This window comes from Pristis pectinata, chromosome 21, assembly GCF_009764475.1.
Source record: "Pristis pectinata isolate sPriPec2 chromosome 21, sPriPec2.1.pri, whole genome shotgun sequence".
Lineage (NCBI taxonomy): Eukaryota > Metazoa > Chordata > Chondrichthyes > Rhinopristiformes > Pristidae > Pristis > Pristis pectinata.
Genome location: NC_067425.1, coordinates 32,557,245 through 32,579,326, shown reverse-complemented (window position 1 = coordinate 32,579,326; position 22,082 = coordinate 32,557,245). Strand labels below are relative to the sequence as shown.

The 22,082-nt window shown below is 49.3% G+C and overlaps 3 protein-coding genes across 6 annotated transcripts in view; 1 reads left to right on the top strand and 2 right to left on the bottom strand.

The window, feature by feature from the left end:
* Positions 1–7,727: 7,727 nt before the first annotated feature.
* On the bottom strand, positions 7,728–17,391 carry pex12 (peroxisomal biogenesis factor 12). Of its 2 annotated transcripts, none has more exons than XM_052035527.1 (4): positions 17,361–17,377; positions 15,794–15,999; positions 10,203–10,747; positions 7,728–9,540 (listed from the first exon to the last, which is right to left on the bottom strand). In XM_052035527.1, the coding sequence occupies exons 2-4, from the start codon at positions 15,920–15,922 to the stop codon at positions 9,144–9,146; spliced, it is 1,071 nt and encodes a 356-aa protein (XP_051891487.1). In that variant the 5' UTR covers positions 15,923–15,999; positions 17,361–17,377; the 3' UTR covers positions 7,728–9,143. The 2 variants fall into 2 exon arrangements, with proteins under 2 accessions (XP_051891487.1, XP_051891489.1); XM_052035529.1 differs by having other exon boundaries at positions 7,771–9,540; positions 10,536–10,747; positions 17,361–17,391.
* A 989-nt stretch (positions 17,392–18,380) lies between these two features.
* LOC127581509 (uncharacterized) lies at positions 18,381–20,960 on the bottom strand. The gene has a single exon (XM_052035968.1). It carries the CDS (start codon positions 20,958–20,960, stop codon positions 18,381–18,383), a length of 2,580 nt encoding a protein of 859 aa, XP_051891928.1.
* Positions 20,449–22,082, top strand: part of ap2b1 (adaptor related protein complex 2 subunit beta 1) — a 209,460-nt gene continuing 207,826 nt past the window's right edge. Inside the window, exon 1 of one of the 3 annotated variants that reach the window (XM_052035359.1) lies at positions 20,449–20,677. The gene's annotated coding sequence lies outside the window, so the exon portion shown is untranslated. Of the gene's footprint in view, positions 20,678–20,812; positions 21,262–22,082 lie in introns of those variants that run through there. The other 2 variants (XM_052035361.1, XM_052035360.1) reach the window with 2 other exon arrangements.

The following is a 22,082-nucleotide window of genomic DNA, read 5'->3' as shown; positions in this document are numbered from 1 at the left end:
GCCCGGGCTATACTAGGAGAAAAAGAAAAACTGAACCAAAATGATGACAGACTGATATGACCTGTTCTGAAACAAACAGAAAGAGCGAGTTACCTAAAGTTGGAGAATTTGATATTGAGCCCGGAAGGCTGCAATGTGCCCAGATGAAAGATGAAGTGTTGTTTCTCAAGTTTGCTCTGGACTTCATTGTAACAGTGCGGGGGGGCCACAGACAGAAAGATCAGGTGGGGAGTGGGAGAGAGAATTAAAGTGGCAACAAAATTAAAGATGTCATCTGCAATTATGTAGAGCTCTGGTGAGACCACACTTGGAATATTGTGTGCAAATCGTACCTAAGGAAGGACGCACTTGTGAGAGGGAGTGCAGTGAAGGTTCACCAGCTCGAATCCAGGAACAACACAGGAAGTAGTGGAGTGGGAGTGGGAGTGGGAGGGGGTAGGAATGGATTGTTCTGTGATTAAATTGACTAGGCCTATATACATTTTAGTTTAGAAGAATGAAAGCTGACCTCATTGAGCATAAATATTTTTACAGAGCTTGACAGGATGCATGGATAACACTTCTCTGTTTTCAACCATTCAGTAACGAGACGAAAAGAAACTTCTTCACCTAGAGGATGCTGGTCTTTGGAGTTTTCTATCCGGGAGGGCTATGGAGGTGCCGTCAGTGAGTGTATTCAAGGCAGAGATCGATAAATTCTTGGTTATTAAGGGAATCATGGGACATGTGCTTAGAACAGGAAAATGGTACTGAGGTAAAAGAACAGCCTTGAATGCTGAAGCAGCCACAAGGGGCTAGATGTCCTGCATCTACTTATTTTTCCTAAATTCTTATTGTGTTACATCTTACAACCATCAGAGGTCCCGTTGGTCCCATTTTGTTCTCCCAAGGATTCTGCCACCCGACTCCTATCATTGCAGTGTACATTAATCAAATAGCAATATTACCCAATAGCTGGAAGAGTGTGCGTGAACTGTGATGTGGCCTTTTAACAGCTGGCTGCACATCTCACCCCCGAGGCTATGTGTCACCAGCTGAGAGAACTTGTAATATAGCAACAGAGGAGACCAGACAGTGTGATATTACACAGGGAAACCTGATGATACTCTTCTGTGAACTCCACAATTGAAGATAATGTCTGTTTATGGGGATTTCACATGGTTTGGGTGACCTCTTTTAAAAGACAGTAAGATAACTTCTCAGTCCCTTTATTCCTCCAAAGAGATTGTTCCTTCAAGAATATACTCATTCATTGTCCTTCCTCCCCATCTTTCCCTTTCTATGCAAGAAAGCTGTTTAGAAATATTTCATCCCATACCAGTTGCCTTGCAAGAAACCATGGAGTTATCTCTATGTTGGGAAGACTAAACTGTTTGCAATTTCAATTGCAAACTCCCTGGCACGTTTAACATTAATTCTTCGTCCCACTATAAAGAGGGCACTAAGTGACTGTGAAGGGATGTAGACAGGTTAAGTGCATGGCAAAAAATGGCAAATCAATTATAATGAGTGGAAATGTGTGATTATCCGCTTTGGTACAAATAATAGTACAGCAGAATACTATTTAACTAGTAGGAGGTTATTAAATTTGGTGTTCAGGGACTTCCAGATAGAAGCCTTGCTGCAACTCTGTAGGGCTTTGGTGAGACTACACGTAGCCTAATTCTCTGGCCTTCAGAAGAATGAGAGGTGAGTCATTGAGACATAAGATTGTGACAGAGTTTAACAGGTTAAGTGCTGTGAGGATATTTTCATTGCTGGAGGTGTTTAGGACTGGAGACACAGATAAAGGACTGACAACTGGACTGAGAAGATGAAGAATTTCTTCTCTCTGAAGGCTGTGAATCTTTGGAAATTTCTACCCCAGAAAACAGTGGATGCTCAGTCACTCAGTATATTCAAGGATAAGGTAGATCGATTTTTGGACCACAGGGGAAATCAAGGTTTATGAGGATTGGTCAGAAAAAGTGAGCTGAGGGCAAAGATTAGGTCAGCTATGTTCTAACTGAATGGCAGTTAAGCTCAAAGGATCACATAGTTCATTCCTCTTCCCATCTCTTACATCCTCACCTTTGTGCTTCTTTAGACTGCTCCATTGAAGCTGGAGAAACAGAAAACAACTTTCCACTCGTCACTTCTGTTTTTATTATTGGTTTGTGGGCCTGTTTGTCAAAGTGGCACTTATGCCCAACCTAGGTTGTCTTAAAAAAGTGAGGGTGTGTTCATTTCAGATGTGACTGAATGGTTAATTCTCTACAAGGCAGCTAGGAATCAATCACACTGGCTTTGGAATGGAGTTAGAATTAATAAACTAATGTTGGTATACTTCAACAATTCCACAGCTTCAAAGCGACTTTCACTATAACTTTCCAAGTTTCTCTTAAATAAATTTTACTTCTTAAACTGCTATGATGGGATATAGATTTATGTTCCCTGGTTCGTTAACCCAGGAACATGACCACCATATCAAATGTTTTTGTCACTCTCTAAGCCTTGATATTGACTTTAATAACTACTGACATAACTGTAGCTTTTGACAAAATGGCAAAGGTGTTTCCAGGAGAAGCACAGGCAGTAGCCTTGAATCAATCTTCTTTTACCTTGTCCGAGACACTGGAGTTCCCTCTGTCAATTTCCTGAATTCTGTTTCTTACTGTCTTACCTCCCAACTTCCTGCTTTACCAACACATTCATGCTGTCTTAAATATGCTCAAATGGCTGATTTTTCTAACAACACCCAATACCAAAAGCTAACAACAACTCTATTTAACTAATTCCTATTTTCTATTCAAACTGTTTTCCATTCAAGATGCACTGTGTAATGAATTGACCTGTACGATCGGTATGCAAGACAAGTTTTTCACTGTACCTCAGTACAAGTGACAATAATAAACCAATACCAATACCAATACCAATACCAAATGGCTTGAAGGTTCCTGTATGTAACTATTATCTGTATTTACCCTCCTCCATCTTTTATTGTGTTCATTTTTAAATTATGTTTCTCCAGAAGACCCTCCAACTGTTGTGAAGGTTCCACATTTGAAATATTACAGATTTTTTCTGATCTAGTAGTTTATTTTTATTTTGTTTCGTATATTGTTTGCTTCGACAAATACCAGGAAACCAATCTTCAAGATGTTAACCTAAATCATCTGCGTGTGAAACAGATATAAGTGTGTGAAATACTGCCATCTGCTGCAAAATCTGAAATATGTTCTGAGCTATATTGAACAAAGATTCAGTTATTAATTCATCACGTGTTCCCTTCATGAAAGGGGGTAAAATTACAAGAACTTCAAATGGGAATCTTTGAAGAATGGAGCAAAGGGAAATGTTCATAAAAGTTGTGAGGAAGTAGGGAAAACCAGGATATGATTTAGAGATGAGGGCGATACCATCAACAGAAACTGAACAGGGCAAATGGTGTTGATTACAGTCAGCTGGGAAGCTTCGTTAAGGCGGAAGATGTCATCACCGCTCAGTCTTATTTCTGTCAAGGCTAGGAGATCAATACAGTACGACCAGAGTTTCTTTTGCCTCCTTCCCAGTTCTGATGAATGGTCTTTGGCCTGAAGTGTTAACTCTGTACCTCTTCCTACAGATGTGACCTGATCTGCTGAGGATTTCCAGCATTTTCTGGTTTTATTATACAATATGATTATAGATGAGCTCTGGGGAACTTTTCACACAAAAAAATATTCACTGCAGAATGAAATGCAGAGAAATACAATGATACCCAATCCACTGATAGAGTCCAAAGGGTCAGGACCAGGAACAACAGACAAGGCAAATTCAGCACCCGGCAGATGTGTGAGGTGAGAAAAGGAGGGAGAGAAGTTTTCCTTTAGATTTAACCAATCTCTCTGATGCAACACTTCTTTATGATAGTGAGTTCTGCATCCTCACCACATTGTATAGATAAATTCCTCCTAAATACCCCCAAAAGCAAAAGTATTTTCTCCACATCTCTACCTGGGATTGATCCAAGGGGAAATATTTAAACAGCTCAGAAACCTGTATATTTGAAGTGTTAACTTTTTCCTATTTTCAAATGGCTTTTAATTTGACTTATATTGTTGCTTTTTAAAATATTTTTTTCCTAATTTCTGGTATGTTTAAGCTGCTTTAAAATATTTGAATGGTTATCTTCACAGGTGGGATTCTTCTGATATCACTGAAAATATTCATTATCTTATCAAAATCTATTCCATATTCTGAAAATTTCCCTGAGATGAAGCATATTGATTTATAAATGTGTACAAACCGAGGCCATGATTGGTCAATGCCATAAATGACATCTATGAATGATATCATGGCTCTCAGTCTCTCCACATCTACAATACACTAGAAAATTCAATCTTCGTCCAATTCCATTTCTCTGATCTACTTCTGTTTATTTTCCTATCTAATTATAATTTCTACAACATTGTCTTAACTCTCTCTCCATCCCCCAGAACTCTAGTTCATCCCATAACACTACAGATGAGCAAGTACTCCAAAGGTCTGGTAACATTATGTGTCAATACCATATAAATCTCAATGCTCTCAAATAGCTACATTCCATGTTCTCACTCATGTTAGGCTCCAACAACAACCTTTCTGCCCTTTCCAATCTACACCTATTCTCTTCATTCTAGCGAGTTGACTTCAAGTTGACTTCATTATTACTTATAAATACACTGCCCATTCTATTGTCCTCTAGCCCATGGCCCGGTGTCAACCCTTCACCTGCCTTATAACAGGGCTCCTTCTCGATATTTACCGTCCCTACTCACCAATGAAATGATTCAACCACAATGCTCCCTTCATCTTACCACCACTCCCTTTCGATGAACAAATTTCTTATCCATGATCTTGAATTATATTTTGATTTCCAGTTTAACATTTTCTAATTTGTATTGTCTCCTCACTGTAAGTTAATTGAATCTTCTTTCTGTGTGCAAAAAGAAAGAGATCGAAATATGAGTTGGAGAAATGTTGATATACTTGCAAAAGCAGACTAATTCACTATTATTAGTGAATATTAAAAGCCAAGAATTTGGAAATAATTCTAAATCATAAAGTGTGCTCAAATCCAGCCCAGATTAATGGAATAGAAGTCTCCTCTTTATGCCAGCTCTAATGATCTTAATTCAACTTTGTTTGGACGTTCAATTCTAAATGGAAAATGCTGTGGAGCCCAATGTGTCTTTTATTTAGCCACAAATGACCAGCTCAGTGAAGGCAAGGAAGTGAAAATGGAAGAATACTAGCGCAGGACTTGTGAATTAAACTATCTTGAAGCCAAGTATAGAAAATCCATCTAACACATTTTATTTGATATGGGAATGGCTTATGTCGGAAGTAGATATGTTCCATTCCACATTATAAATGCAATTGGTCTAGTGGAGCACATAAAATGCAAATTAGAAAAGGACATCTGAATGTTTGTTTGAAAGCAAAGTGCACTCAGTTGACTCAAGTCCTATATTGGACTTTATTGGACTATATAACAAAATCTTCCATTTACTTTTTAACTTCTTGGGATCTCAGCATCCCAGTTATTGATCTCTCCTCACTTCCAATCATCCATGAGAAGATGGTATTGAGTCACCTTCTGATCCTGCTGAAACCCAAAGTGGGCATCAGTGAGATTATCAGGGAGCAAGTCCTGCATGATAGCACTGTCTATGATACCTTCCATTACTTTGCTGGTCATTGGGAGGAGACTAATTGGACAATAATTAGCCAGATTAGATTTGTCCCATCTTTTGTGAACATAAATACCTGGGCAATTTTCCACACTGTTGGGTTGCTACCAATGTTGTAACTGTACTGTGATAGCTGGGCTGTTGGTGCAACTAGTTTTGGAGCATAGATCTTCAGTCAGCTGGGATTTAGTCTGGCCCCACTGCCTTTGTTGTCTTCTGTGCTCTCAGCCATGTCTTGATATTGCATGGAGTGAATGTATTGGCTGAAGACAGGCTTATGTGATATGTTGGGGATTTCAAGATGATGTTGCAAAGGATCTGCACATAATTCTGAATACTTTGGCCTTATCTTTGACAATCATGCGGATAGTTATATTCTTGGAGGTTTCTTCTTTCATTAGTTGTTTAATTATCCACTGCCATCCTCCACTAGATGGACTGCAGAAGGTTGATCATGTCTGTTTCCTGCAATTTGCTCTATGGAGTGCATGCTGTTTTTGTTTAGCATGTGTGCAGTACTCTGTACTTTTAGCAGGTTGGCATTTGATTTTTAGGTCTGCCTGGCGCTACTCCAACCACACCTTTGTGTATTTGCCATTGAACCAATTTCATTGACTTGGTAGAGTGAGGAATGCATCTGCCCATGGTGGGATCCCACATTTGACCTGATGCTGTAAGATCTAATGGAGTAAGGAGTCAATGTTGAAGACTACCAGGGCCACTGTACCTCCAGTGGGTTCCTCCAGTCACTGAGGAAGGAGGTTACCAAATGACGACTGATCAGTTTTAGATTTCTAGAAACTTCTATTTCATTTTTGCAGTGTTCAGATTTCTTTATTCAATCCATGCTGGGTAGATTTTTTCTTGGCTCAGGTTCAAGGCTTCAATACTGCAAAGCCAGTTTACTGGTTTAGTTGTTTGTCCACAGTTTATTAAAATGTTCAATATTTTTAAGAATGCCCTCAAAATATTAATGAAAAAAATTCTCATCGTATTGTTAGTACCCAACTATATACCTAACCCTTTACAATATACCTTTCTAGAACTACAGTAATATTCTAAAGGCCCCTGTAATGAAAATAATCTTTATGACAAAATCATAAAGGCTTAATTTATACAGGACATTTTTCAGAATAGTTCATATCTTTGCCCTGAGGAGATATTGCAATGACAATGGCTTCAAAGCCAATGCATTGTTGAAGAACAACAACACTCAGAGAATTTCAACTCACAGTGCCTCACTACCTGCAGATGTTACATTCCTACAGCCAAACATGACTTCCTTCCTGCAGCTCATGGGAAAAGGTGTTACTGCCACTTTCATATTGTCAGGTGCACATTTAGCCACCTGGTGAAAGCTAAGGATGGGCAGCCAGAGTTGATCAAGGACTTCTGGAAGTCTTATGACATCATGAAGGCAGTCAACAATACGAGTGAGTCCTGGGAGAATGGCAGTCAGCAGCATGAATTATTTATTCAGTAGCTATGGCCATAAATATTAACAACTTTGTTAGTTTTGAGGAAGAGATGCCATCAATCATATTGCCCAGATGGCAATTTTGATATGCACAACGTGCAGGAGCTTCTTGCTTCTTACTACCAGGCACTTAACAACAAATAGTTTTGTGAGTTAGTTCAATGAGTTGCAGACGAAGCAGCAGACAGCAAGACTGCAGATACATCATTTGAAAGAACCATTATGACCAAGTTTCTGTCTGAGAACTTAACCAAAATCATGGATATAATGGACACTTTCTTAGAAAATGATCTGGACCAGCATCACTGCAGTACCATCAAAAGAACTGCTCTGCATAGCCTCTCCTGCTATCAACAGATGCTTCAGGAGGGGAAGATGATGGCAATACAAACAACCCATGACACTTTCTTCAAGAAATCATCAACTTCGCAAGACAAGCCACTGCCAGGTCCAACCAGCAATTCTGATGCTCCCGACATCTCGCTTTGCACCTTGCCAAATAGGAGAAAGAGTGCAACAGCAGAGGTGGTCAACATAGCACTTGCTCTGAGATCAGTCACGAGTAGTTTTATTTTATTTTCACATTACTGGTTTATTTATTAATCATATTTTTTCAGCTTATTTTATTAGAATTTTTAAAATCATATACAATTTTGCAAAATATTATTAAACATACCACTAGATTGCAAATATCCCAATATATTATTGTATAATTGTTCCCAAAATGAAATTTTTTATAACGAAGTGGTTTCTGGGAAGGCAATCCTCCAAAATGAGGTAGTACTGTGCTCATATTATGGAAGGTAACTAAAGCTTGGTTTAATCCAGGTGAAGCAAAATCTTACACTTTTAAAGAGCACTTTCTGCCATGTAAATTTTGAGCAGTATATACATATATAAACATTTGACTTTTTGGCCAACTGGTATGTTCCCTTATCCTCCTGATTAAATTTTAAATCATTCATTATAACATTCAGAGTGTTGTAGTATGCATATCAAGAACTGTGACAAATGTTTCTAATTTTCTCCTGTCATTGTGCTAAGTTTTATCCCTTTAAGTGGCCACAAGATGAAATTAATTACCCCATCTTCGACCAGCCCCCGCACCCCATCCCATCACCACTGCTCCTCTATGTTCTGCGTCTAGATCTGCTGCCAAACAGATCAGAGCTCAGGTCTGATACCTAGCCCCAGCTGCTTTAGCTAGTCTCAGCTAGGATGGTAAAGGGGCTTCTGCAACTGGTATCTGCAGCCAGGTCTAATGATCATGAGCTAGTAAAGCTGTGGCCTCACAGCTCCAGTGAGCCACTCTCTATAACCACATGGGCTTCCTCCTGGTGCTGTTTTCCTCCCACATTCCAAAGATGTGCGGGTTTTTTTTGTTAATTGGCCACTGTAAATAGTCCCGAATCTGCAAGGAGTTGATGGGAATGTGGGGGAAATAAAATGAGACTAGTGTAAAATGGGCAGCTATGGTTGGCACTGACTCAGTAGACTGAAGGACCTGTTTCCATGCTGTACAACTATAATCATCTGTAACTTGCTGAAAAACTTGCATATAGGTGGGGCATTAGTGCAATCGACACTGGGGATAAATATATTGTCCATGCTCATAAGTGAATGCTCACTTGGGCAAGAAATAACAAAAGCCAGCAACTTTAGGGAGAACAGAACAAGCTGGGAAAAGTAATTAACAATTAAAATGGCACAGTTGAAACTTGCCTCATGTACTTCAGCAGAAACTTGCATATTACACTGTCAAACAACAATTTACCCTGTCCTGATTCAGGGTTTCGATCTGCAACATTGACAATTCCTTCTCCCCCCCCCCCCCCAACAGATGCTGCTTGACCCGCTGAACTCCTCCAGCAGATTGTTTGTTGATAACAATTCACAGAGTCAAACAGCCACCAGGGTGCATTTAAAGAGTACATTTTCAGTGAGCCTCGGTTTGGTGGATGGATCTCTTGCCTTCATGCTTCTGGAGAGTACAGCTTAACAAGATGCTGCAGTTCAGAAGGGTAGCCTGTTACAGGACATCGCTGGTGGCGTTTTACATAGTTGTAAGCACATCGGTAACAGTAGACATACCCAGAGGTTGCCAAAGCCGTGTCATTAGTCCGGATCTTGTTGCATAAAGGACATACATTCTTCAGCTTAGGCAAAGCATCATTTGTCAACCTATCAAAGTGCACTGGTGGGGGAGGAGTTGGGAGGGAGGAGAGGGATTTAATTGTGTCCTGGTTTTCAGACGAGTACCACCATTCAAGAAACTGCAAGAAGAAGATGCCCACTGATACACCAGTTGAAAGGGAGACAGCTGCACCACTCAGTGCATTACCAAAGAAGGAGGTCAGCTTTCCAAGCACACTACAAGAGAAAGAGAGAGCAAAGGTGGTCAGAATACATGCACAAAATTTAGAAGTGTTGGTGTTCCAATCCACAATGCCAGGCAGTGACAGAACACATTATCTTCCCTGTAGTATAACACAAATACAATCTCATGTGTGGATTTCTTAATTGCATGTGTGGATCAAATGAGTGTTTCTAACTGGCATCAACCAGGACTAGGCTTTTCCTCTCAACCATTACATGTTCATTTTTAATCTTGTTCTATGACCCTTGAATCCATCGAAGTAAAAAATTCAGAGTGGTGTATCTGCTTTGTGAAGTCCTTTACTTTGTTGAAAATTTAAAAATCACCTCAAAGACATTTCCAAAAACAAAAAGCAACCTCCTTTATAACTTACATTGTTGATATAAAAGAGAAAATTCTAGAAGTATACATCAGATCAAGCAGCATTTGTGAAGCGAGAAAGTGTCAATGTTTCAGGTCAATGACCATTTGTCGGAACAGATACAAGGTCATCAATCCAAAACATCAATGGTTCTCTGTCCACAAATGCTGCTTGATCTGCTGAGTATTTCTAGCATTCTCTGTATTTATTTCAGATTTCCAGCATCTGCAGTTTTTTGCTTTTCAGTTACATTCCCTAAGACTTTACTTTAGTTCCTCAAAGCTCTTTCCTTACCTTGTACTGGCGGGAGATCTGCTCATGGAAGAGGACCTTTGTTCAAAACTCTGCAAATCTGCATGGGTCAGGTTTCCCAAGCGGACACCAGCCACTCGCAGAAGTGGTGAGTGAAACTGTGTTTTTCCAAAGATGTACAAGAGCCGATAGAGGAGGAACCACCCCTCCCAGCCCAAGTTCACAAAGGGATAGGCCGTAAGGAAAGCCTTGTACAAGCGCTTCCAAGAAGATTCTGGCAGGTGTATGGCATAGTCATCCTCCTCTCTTAGTCTGGCAAACAGTCTGTCTAGCTTGACTTTTATGTATGGAACAGCGATTATCATTAACAGAGACCTCCAATGCTTGGCCCATGGGAGCCCGTGGCTTGCCAGTCTGCACATTCCACGGCCCACTGGGATTCTTTTCATACCATAGAAGTTTTCAGAGAAGGAAGCACTAGTTCGAGACAAATAGTGACGCTGAAGCAAGAAGTCCAACAGAGTGTAGATTTCATCAAACCATCGCCATAGAAACCCATAACGAGCCGGGTTGGATTCCACAAGCACCTGAAAGAACATTACATTGCCATGAGATCAGCTGTATCAAACCTGAGGTAAAGTCAGAAATAGGTCTTTTCCTTTTCTGGATACTTACCTTCACATGGAATTGCTACAACACAGGAGGCCTTTCAGAAAGCAATTTAAAGCTCACGGAAGGGACAGTGCACTGGGAAAAGGATCAGCTGGAAAGGCAGAATAGTGCATGAATGGCCATCTTCTGTGCTTTAACATTTTATTAATGGAATATACCGATTGCAGTCTCTCTCTAGTATCTATCAGCCAACCCGAACATATCTCAATAATATAGTTCATAAAGCAATATTAGCTCCTGTTGACCTTCTATACAAGCCCAACATTCTAGTCCCCCCTAGGAAGATCTGTCCCTCCATGTCTGTGCTTATACAAAACTCTCAATCTCTCTCCTCCTGAAAATGTAGAGTTATCTACGAAATTCCTGTCAACAATTAACTTCAATGCCCTTCCACAATAAGATTAATATCTTAGGAGAAAATTCTCTGCCCTCTCACATTCGACTTTCTAAAGTAATAACATATGATCCTGCTTCACAGATATAAGACAGAAGTCAGTGTGATTCGCAAGGTTTCACCACCCCCTCCCAGGTGGCGGCACCATTACACATTCAGTCTCTCAGTTTCCACCCCTTCAGTCTTCTCTGCGTCTTGAAAAAAATTAAACATTTTCTGTTCTGATGACAGGTCAACAGCCTGAAACAGTGACCCTGCTTCCCTCTCCATAGATGCCACATGCCCTGCTAAAGATTTCCAGCATTTTTAATCCTGTCATATCTTTTACTCATTTACAATGTATATAATGCACTGGATGCCACATTGACTGAATGGTATATCCTGTCTCCCAACATCAACCACAAAATGTATTATCAGAAACAGATCAAAGCCAACAGAGGCATTTATCCCCATCTTCTGCTGATAGCAATTAGGCAACAACATCAAATTCTCTCTACCCAAAAACTAAGTTATTCCCTGTATCTCAGTACACGTTACAACAATAAACCAATTCCAATGCTGCTCTTGCCCTAGTACAAGAGTCCACCAACACTCCTTTTTGGCTCAAATGTTAATTTGAGTTTGACCATTTTAGTTTTTCCTTGTCCCACTTCCTCTGTTGTGGAGTGATTGATCAGTAGCCAAGAGCAATCCCTACCTCAAAAGTTAGCATCTTTAGATTTCTGTAATCCAAATCAAATCTTGTTTTTGAGTGCACCACAACCCATAAAACTGAAGAACAAAAAAAAGGATCACATAACCCCTCAAGCCTGGTCTTCTATTCAAAAGTTCACGTGTGATTCCTGAATTCAATGTGAGTTTTCCACCCAATCCCAATATCCTGCAATTGCTTTGGGGTTCAAGTTCACTGAAAGACTTTCATGCTCTGGGATAAAAAATTCCAGTCTACTATTATGAAACTTTTCACCTCAGTGCTAAATATCTGTTCTTTTTCGAAATGTAGAGAAAACAAAATAAATCAAATAATTAAAATGAATACAGGCAGGCTATGTCTCCCATTTATTTGAATAGGAACCTCTTGTGCTTGCATTACCCCTACTCCCAATATGCAGTTCTCAAAGCCTCCCCACCCCATAATCTTCTTCACCCAACCCTCTCTGCCTTCACACAGCCCTCCCCCACTCTCTGCCTCACACTCGCCTTCATGCAGCCCTCCCCCACTCTGCCTCACACTCTCCTTCACAAAGACATCCCCACTCTGCCTCACACTCGCCTTCACACAGCCCTCCCCCACTCTCTGCCTCACACTCGCCTTCACACAGACCTCCCCCACTCTCCTGCCCTCAACCACTCCGTGCACTCTCCTCCGTCTGCCCCCTACCTCCTCACGTTCCGCTCCGTCTGCCCCTCTCCTCCATCCACCACCCTTCCCCTCACAACCCCTGCACCTTTCCCCAGCCTCCATCTACTCTGCTTGCCCCTCCCTCTCTCCCCCTCCCTCCCCCCTCTCCCGCCCACCCTCTCTCCCACCCCCCTCCCTCTCCCCATTCCCCTCTCCCTGACCCCCTCCCTCCCCCTTCCCCCCTCTCCCCCTCCCCACTCCCCCCTCACTCCCTCCCTCTCCCTCTCCCCTCCCCCCTCACTCCCTCCCTCTCCCCTCCCCCTCACTCCCTCCCTCCCCCTTCCCTCCCACTCTCCCTCCCTCCCCCTTCCCTCCCACTCTCCCTCCCTCCCCCTTCCCTCCCACTCTCCCTCCCTCCCACTCTCCCTCCCTCCCACTCTCCCTCCCTCTCTCCCTCCCTCCCACACTCTCCCTCCCCCTTCCCTCCCACACTCTCCCTCCCCCTTCCCTCCCACACTCTCCCTCCCCCTCCCATCCCCCTCCCCCTCCCCTCCCCTTTCCACTCCCCCCTCACCCTCCCCACTCCCCCTCCCTCCTCCCCTTCCCACTCCCCCTCCCTCCCACCCCCCCACCCACTCCCTCCCCCTCCCTCCCTCCCACCCACTCCCTCCCCGTCCCCCACCCACTCCCTCACCCCTCCCACCCTCCCCTTCCCCATCCCCCCTCCCCACTCCCTCCCTCTCCCCATTCCTTCCCTCCCCCCGCCCCTCCCTTCCTCCCCCCCTTCCCACTGCCCCCCTCCCCACTCCCCCTCTCCACTCCCCCTCTCCCCACTCCCCCTCCCCCCTCTCCCCTTCCCACTCCCCCCTCACTCCCCTTCCCACTCCCCCCTCACTCCCTCTCCCCTCCCCCCTCCCTCTCCCCCTCCCCCTCCCTCTCCCCCTCCCCCTCTCTCCCCTCCCCCCTCTCTCCCCCTCTCCCTCCCCCTCTCTCCCTCCCCCTCCCCTCCCTCCCCCCCTCCCTCCCCCCTCTCTCCCTCCCCCTCCCTCTCCCCCCTCCCCCTCCCTCCCTCTCCCTCTCCCCCTCCCCCTCTCTCCCCCTCCCCCTCCCTCCCTCCCTCCCCCCTCCCTCCCCCTCCCTCCCTCTCTCCCTCCCCCCCCTCCCTCCCTCCCCCTCCCTCCCTCTCTCCCTCCCCCCTCCCTCCCTCTCTCCCTCCCCCCTCCCCCTCTCCCTCCCTCCCCCTCCCCCTCCCCCTCCCTCCCTCCCCCCTCCCCCTCCCCCCTCCCCCTCCCCCTCCCTCCCTCCCCCTCCCTCCCTCTCTCCCTCCCCCCCTCCCTCCCCCTCCCTCCCTCTCTCCCTCCTCCCCCTCCCTCCCTCCCCCTCCCTCCCTCTCTCCCTCCCCCTCCCTCCCCCTCCCCCTCCCTCCCTCCCCCCTCCCCCTCCCTCCCTCTCTCCCTCCCCCCTCCCCCTCCCTCCCTCTCTCCCCCCCTCCCCCTCCCTCCCTCTCTCCCTCCCCCTCCCCCTCTCTCCCTCTCTCCCCCCTCCCCTCCCTCCCTCTCTCCCCCCTCCCCTCCCTCCCTCTCATCCCTCCCCCCTCCCCTCCCTCCCTCTCTCCCCCCTCCCCCTCCCTCCTCTCTCCCCCCTCCCCCTCTCCCTCCCCCCCCTCCCCCCTCCCCCTCTCCCTCCCCCCTCCCCCTCCCTCCCTCCTCCCCCTCCCTCCCTCCCCCTCCCTCCCTCCCTCCCCCTCTCTCCCTCCCCCCTCCCCCTCCTCCCCCTCTCCCTCCTCCCCCTCCCTCCCTCTCCCTCCCTCTCTCTCTACTCCCCCTCCCTCCCTCTCTCCCTCCTCCCCCCCTCTCTCCCTCCTCCCCCTCCCTCCCCCCTCCCCCCCTCCCCCTCCCTCCTCCCCCTCCCTCCCTCTCTCCCTCCTCCCCCTCCCTCCCTCCTCCCCCTCCCTCCCTCTCTCCCTCCTCCCCCTCCCTCTCTCCTCCCCTCCGCCCCTCCCCTCCCTCTCTCCCTCCCCCTCCCTCCCTCTCTCCCTCCCCCTCCCTCCCTCTCTCCCTCCCTCTCTCTCTCCCTCCTCCCCCTCCCTCCCTCCTCCCCCTCCCTCCCTCTCTCCCTCCTCCCCCTCCCTCCCTCTCTCCCTCCTCCCCCTCCCTCCCTCTCTCCCTCCTCCCCTCCCTCCCTCTCTCCTCCTCTCCCTCCCTCCTCCCCCTCCCTCCCTCCCCCCTCCTCCCTCCTCCCTCCTCCCCCTCCTCTCTCCTCCTTCCTCCCCTCCCTCCCTCTCTCCCATCCTCCCCCTCCCTCCCTCTCTCCCTTCCTCCCCCCCTCCCTCTCTCCTCCTCCCCCCCTCTCTCCCTCCTCCCCCCTCTCTCCCTCCTCCCCCCCATCTCTCCCTCCTCCCCCTCTCTCTCCCTCCTCCCCCTCCCTCCCTCTCTCCCTCCCTCCCTCTCTCCCTCCTCCCCCTCCCTCCCTCTCTCCTCCCCCTCCCTCCTCCCTCCTCCCTCCCTCTCTCCTCCCCCTCCCTCCTCTCTCCCCCCCTCCTCCCTCTCTCCCTCCTCCCCCTCCCTCCCCCCCCCCCCACCCTCCCTCCTCCCCCTCCCTCCTCCCCCTCCCTCCCTCTCTCCCTCTCTCCCCCCCTCCCTCCCTCTCTCCCTCCTCCCCCCCTCTCTCCCTCCTCTCCCCCCCTCCCTCCCTCCTCTCCCCCTCCCTCCCTCCTCTCCCCCTCCCTCCCTCCTCCCCCTCCCTCCCCTCCTCCCCCTCCCTCTCTCCCTCCTCCTCCTCCCCCCCTCTCTCCCTCCTCCTCCTCCCCTCCCTCCCTCCCTCCTCCCCCTCCCCCTCCCATCCCCTCCCCCTCCCTCCCCCCTCCCCCTCCCTCCCTCCTCCCTCTCTCCCCCCCCTCCCTCCCTCTCTCCCCTCCCTCCCTCTCTCCCTCTCTCCCTCCTCCCCCCCTCTCTCCCTCCTCCCCCCCCTCTCTCCCTCCTCCCCCTCCCTCCCCTCCCTCCCCTCCCATCCCCTCCCTCCCCTCTCTTCCCTCCCTCCCCTCCCTCCCCTCTCTCCCTCCCCTCCCCTCCTCCCCCTCTCTCCCTCCCTCCCCTCCCCTCCCTCTCCTCCCCTCTCTCCCTCCCTCCCCTCCTCCCCTCCCTCTGTCTGCCGACAGCTCTGTCCAGGATCCGGGTTGTGTTCCCGCAGGGACTCTGTGGCCGGCCTGACGTCCTGAGTCCTCACCTTGCACAAGTGATGTACCGCCGGCCTAACGGCGGACATCAGCGTGTCCTGAGCCACCACCTCGAAGATGGAGGGCCGGCCGGAGCTCGCCGCCAGCCCAGCTGTCAGATGGGCTCCGAGCTCCGCCATGGCTGCCCGTCGTCTGCCAGAGCGCGCATGCGCACCAGTGCCGGCAGCTGGTAAATCCCGGCTCGGTGGATCGGTGCCTAATGGAAACCGAATACGGAATGGATTCTACTGGAACCGGATCGCCAACCGAAGGGTCTCGGCCCGAAACGTCGACTGTTTATTTCCCTCCATAGATGCTGCCTGACCTGCTGAGTTCCTCCAGCAATTTTTGTGTATTGCTCCAGATTCCAGCATCTGCAGAATTTCTGGTTGTCTTGGAGTCCAATGGAACTGGATCATGGACTGGATTTACTAGGAGGCACCTCCCATCCTCTCACTAGTTTCAATATTCCTTCTCCATTTGCCTATCACCCCTCCTCACCTGGATACACCAATCGTTTGCCAGCTCTTGCTCCATCCCGTACCCTCACTCCTCTATACTGGCTATCTCCCCTCTATCTTTCGGTCCAGATGAAGGGTCTCGACCCGAATTGTCGACTGTCCATTTCCCTCCACAGATGCTGCCTGTCCCGCTGAGTTCGTCCAGCTGTTTACTTTTTTGCCCCAGTTCCAGCATCTGCAGTCCCTTGTGTCTCCAACTTCACATGCAAGTTTGAATGTAAGGTTTTGCAATAATCATCAGCTTTGACAGTTTTTTTTCATCTACTAGTCCACACAAAAACGTGTCCTGTAAGGCACAATCCAAAAAAGATACCAAGATTGCAATGTAAGGTTTAGTTCTTTAAATGAACAATATACTGTACTTTCTAATTGTCTTACTCTGCTTCTGGTTCCTTGTCTGAAACTTGTAGCTTTGAGGTATTTCTAACAGGTTTGAATTACAATAACCTTCCTTGAACAAGACTTCTGACCTTGTGTGATATGAGAATATTTTTCAGTGTGCTATATGCCTCTGGCCCAATCTCCATCAAACATATTGCCTTCTTACACTTGCATACCATGACATCACCTTCTCTTTCAACATCCAGGATGTTGCTAGGTTTAAAGAATACATTTATTTGTTCAATATAACAGATGAATGGTTTTTGAGCTCAGCCACACATGCTGAGGCTCCCAATACAACCAGTCCCACTGCTGCTTAACAGTGATATGACTAAACTTGATAGTCCCGTGATAAATTCTCACAGCTGTGCACGTCATTGTGGCTTCGAGTTCTACACCCAGAGGACTTCAACAAATGAACTTCAAATTGAAAATAAATATTATGCCACAAATTCAATTAAAGTGTGTCAAGCTAGAATCATCGGTGTAATGATTTATTTGTGAGGCAGCACTCTTAAACAGGTAATGGTCAGGATTGGTAATCGCTTCTTCAGAAATGCTATCTGGGTGGACACCTTGGATGACTGCACCAGAGAGCTGTGCACCACCATCAGTGGCCTACCATTGGAATTTGGAGCCTATACCAGGGCAGTCCATGCACATGATTGAAACTCACCTTCAATGTCACAGTTTTCTTCCATGCTCAATATGTCAGTGCTCTTGGGTTTAGTGGCATTGCCTAAAAACATAAGAAACAGGAACAGTAGTAGATCAGATGGCTTCTTGAGCCTGTTCTGCTTGCCAATAAGACCATGTCTGATCTGAACCTAGTCTCAGCTCCACTCCCGTGGACTTAAATACATTCAGCTTCCACATCTCCCCGGAGCAGAGAATTCAGATTCATAAACTTTTGAGAAGAGATTCCTCCTCCTCAACAGAACACTTGATGGCCTTAGATGTATTCTTTAAGCAAATAAGATAATCCTTATTTAATTTTATGTTTTCCTTGTCTATTTTAATTTTTCAGCAGTTGAATCTTTTGCAAGGAGGGCACTTTTGTTGGATTTTTGTTTTGTCTGGGACAACCCACTGTCTACCCCAGGTGAGTTAAAAGAACTAAAAAGGAAGTGGTGCTGGCAAAGGAAAGACAGTAAAAGAACACAGAGATAGTGTGAATTCTGACACAGCCAATTGTTCAGGAGGGCTGCTGGATGTGCAGGAAGGCAACTGGTGTTGTAAGTATGCTGGTGGTGAAGGGCTGCTAGAGGTGCAAAGAAGCTGCTGGGAGATGGAGGCCTGCTGGAGGTGTAGGATTGCTGGAGCTGCAGGAAGACTACTGGAAGCAGTGGGGGGGGGGGAGGGGGAGGGCTACTGATGGTGCAAGAAAGCTTCTGGAGGTGTGATATATACAATATGCTGGAGGAATTCAGCAGGTCAAGCAACATCTATGGAAGAAATTATCAGGTCCTGTTTATTTCCCTCCATAGATGCTGCCTGATCTGCTGAGTTCCTCCAGAACTTTGTGCGTATTGCTCTAGTCTCCAGCATCTGCAGAACCTCTTGTGTCGTGGTTCTGGAGGTGTGAGGCGGGGTGGGCTGCTGGAGGTGCAGGGATGTTGCTGCAAGAAAAAGCTGGAAGCGGAGGGCTGTTGGAAGCCCAGGAGGCACAAGGAGACTGGCCAGAGGGACAAGGGAGTTACTGGAGGTTGCTGGAGGTGAGGAAGGTAGCTGGTGATGCAATGCAGGCTGGCTGGAGCTGCAGGAGGGCTTCTGGAGGTATAGTGGGGGTTGCTGGAGCTGCAAGGAGGTGAAGGATGGCTTCTGGTGATGGAGCTGGGTGGTGAAGAGAGGCTGATGATGGGAAGCTGGTGATGGGAGGCTGCTGGCAGTGGGAGGCTGCTGGCAGTGGAAGGCTGCTGGCGGAGCTGGGTGATGGTGGGAGGCTGCTGGTGATGGGAGTCTGGTGACGGGAGGCTGGTGGTGGGAGGCCGGTGGCGGAGCTGGGTGATGGTGGGAGGCTGCTGGTGATGGGAGTCTGGTGACGGGAGGCTGCTGGAGACGGGAGGCTGGTGGTGGGAGGCTGCTGGTGGAGCTGGGAGGCTGGTGGTGGGAGGCTGCTGGAGACGGGAGGCTGGTGGTGGGAGGCCGGCGGCGGAGCTGGGTGATGGTGGGAGGCTGTTGGTGATGGGAGTCTGGTGACAGGAGGCCGCTGGAGACGGGAGGCTGGTGACCGGAGGCTGCTGGAGATGGGAGGCTGGTGGTGGGAGGCTGGTGGCGGAGCTGGGAGGCTGGTGGTGGGAGGCCGGTGGCGGAGCTGGGTGATGGTGGGAGGCTGCTGGTGATGGGAGTCTGGTGACGGGAGGCTGGTGGAGATGGGAGGCTGGTGGAGACGGGAGGCTGGTGACCGGAGGCTGCTGGAGATGGGAGGCTGGTGGCGGAGCTGTGAGGCTGGTGGTGGAAGGCCGGTGGCGTAGCTGGGTGATGGTGGGAGGCTGCTGGTGATGGGAGTCTGGTGACGGGAGGCTGGTGACTGGAGGCTGCTGGAGCTGGGAAGCTGGTGGTGGGAGGCTGGTGGCGGAGCTGGGTGATGGTGGGAGGCTGCTGGTGATGGGAGTCTGGTGACGGGAGGCTGCTGGAGACGGGAGGCTGGTGACTGGAGGCTGCTGGAGCTGGGAAGCTGGTGGGAGGCTGGTGGTGGAGCTGGGTGATGGTGGGAGGCTGCTGGTGATGGGAGTCTGGTGACGGGAGGCTGCTGGAGACGGGAGGCTGGTGACTGGAGGCTGCTGGAGCTGGGAGGCTGGTGACTGGAGGCTGGTAGCGGAGCTGGGTGATGGTGCTGGGAGGCTGCTGGTGATGGGAGTCTGGTGACGGGAGGCTGCTGGCGGAGCTGGGAGGCTGGTGCTGGGAGGCTGCTGGAGACGGGAGGCTGGTGACTGGAGGCTGCTGGAGCTGGGAAGCTGCTGGTGGGAGGCTGGTGGCGGAGCTGGGTGATGGTGGGAGGCTGGTGATGGGAGTCTGGTGACGGGAGGCTGCTGGAGCTGGGAGGCTGGTGGTGGGAGGCTGGTAGCGGAGCTGGGTGATGGTGCTGGGAGGCTGCTGGTGATGGGAGTCTGGTGACGGGAGGCTGCTGGCGGAGCTGGGAGGCTGCTGGAGACGGGAGGCTGGTGACTGGAGGCTGCTGGAGCTGGGAAGCTGCTGGTGGGAGGCTGGTGGCGGAGCTGGGTGATGGTGGGAGGCTGGTGATGGGAGTCTGGTGACGGGAGGCTGCTGGAGCTGGGAGGCTGGTGGTGGGAGGCTGGTAGCGGAGCTGGGTGATGGTGCTGGGAGGCTGCTGGTGATGGGAGTCTGGTGACGGGAGGCTGCTGGCGGAGCTGGGAGGCTGCTGGAGACGGGAGGCTGGTGACTGGAGGCTGCTGGAGCTGGGAAGCTGCTGGTGGGAGGCTGGTGGCGGAGCTGGGTGATGGTGGGAGGCTGGTGATGGGAGTCTGGTGACGGGAGGCTGCTGGAGCTGGGAGGCTGGTGGTGGGAGGCTGGTAGCGGAGCTGGGTGATGGTGCTGGGAGGCTGCTGGTGATGGGAGTCTGGTGATGGGAGGCTGCTGGCGGAGCTGGGAGGCTGCTGGAGACGGGAGGCTGGTGACTGGAGGCTGCTGGAGCTGGGAAGCTGCTGGTGGGAGGCTGGTGGCGGAGATGGGTGATGGTGGGAGGCTGGTGATGGGAGGCTGCTGGAGACGGGAGGCTGGTGACTGGAGGCTGCTGGAGCTGGGAGGCTGGTGGTGGGAGGCTGGTAGCGGAGCTGGGTGATGGTGCTGGGAGGCTGCCGGAGACGGGAGGAGGCCGGTGACTGGGCTCCAGCGTCCCGGTCCCTCCCACTCGGCCGCCGCCCACCGCCCACTTCCGGCTCGGCCTCCGGGGGACCGCTTTGCCCGGTACACACGCACCTCCACCCCGGCTTCGGCGCCGTCCTTCGCCCTGCTCGGATCCGGCTCCTGCAGGTCGGTGTCGCGCTTCCCAGACCTCGCCCGCCTGCTCGGCCCGGGGTCGGGCCCGGACGCCGCGCTCTTTGCTGCCGGGCCCCGCCCCGCTCAGCCTCGGGCCGGTCGGGCCGGTCCCCGTTGTCTCCTGCCTCAGATCCTCCTCCTTGTCAGCGGTGTCGGTGCGGCCTGCACCCCGGGCCACGGTCACCCCCACCTCACGGTATCGGTGAGCAGCCGCCCATGGGTGGCCCTCAACAGCCAGTGTGGTCTCTGGATGTCTGAATGGTGCCGCTGCCACCATTTCTTGGCGGTGGGAGGACTCTCTGCCCCATCCCCGGCTGCAGCAAGGGGCTGTGACCAGAGCAGGGTGATGGGTGGGTTCGTGAATCGTCCAGCTCGCCCTCGGGCTTTAAATGCCCGGTGTCCTGGCGGGGGCATGTGTGGCACTGGTGCATTTCCTGGGTGGATTGCCTCTTGCAGCTGCTGCTGGGAGGTGTGGGTCTTGAATTGCTGTACCCCATGTGGAAGTGTGGTGAGTGAACAGGAAAATAGGGGGCACAAACTCTTACTCAACAAACGGAGTTGATGTGGATACTCTGAAGGTAAGAATTGATCTTTGCTTCCTGGCTGGGCGAGACTTGCAATTTTCAGTGGTGTTATCGCATTTGGTTGTGGTAGAGCACTTGCTGACTATTGCTATAAGATTATTTCATAGTTAAATAGATTCTAGAGGTATTAACTACTATTTCTGTGTGAAATAATCAGTGGGTGAAAAGCCCCGTACTGTACTCTACCAAAAAAAAGAAACCCTCATGGTTAAAAACACAGCCTTGTGCAGTAAGAACTGAAGAACACAATTTGAATTCCAAGCCTGTGATGTTAATTGATCTTGGAAGAGGCACGTATGGATTATTCACATTGTTCGGCCTTTGCGGGCAGGTAGGAAGAAAGAAATTAATAGATTAACAATCGAATTGACATTTGATCAGTTCAGGAAGTTGGAATGGTCACTTGGGCAGTGAGTTTGGAAAATGGTGTTCAGCAAGGGTTGTCATCTTCAGCAGCCTCGTCAATAGCACGAGGGTGTCCGTTAACAGCTGTGGGACGTCTAAAATGCACTGTGGTACAAGAGTGGCTTTGCCCTATTCCAGTTTAATCACAGTGGCATCAGTAAAGCTGAATGATGAGTGAATGCGATATTACAGTGGTATTCACGTGATCTATTCCGCTCATCCCTAGAGAGGTGATTTAAGCTGCAGAGCAAGTTGTTGGTCTTGGACCTGGTGCTGTTGGTGGGAACAGCTGAAAGTAAATTGAAATGAGCAGGATATTTTGTAATATTCTATTGTTACCAATATATTAAATAATGTTTACATTTATGTTGGCTTGTAGAACGATGAGAATGTCCCAAGGTACTTCTGTG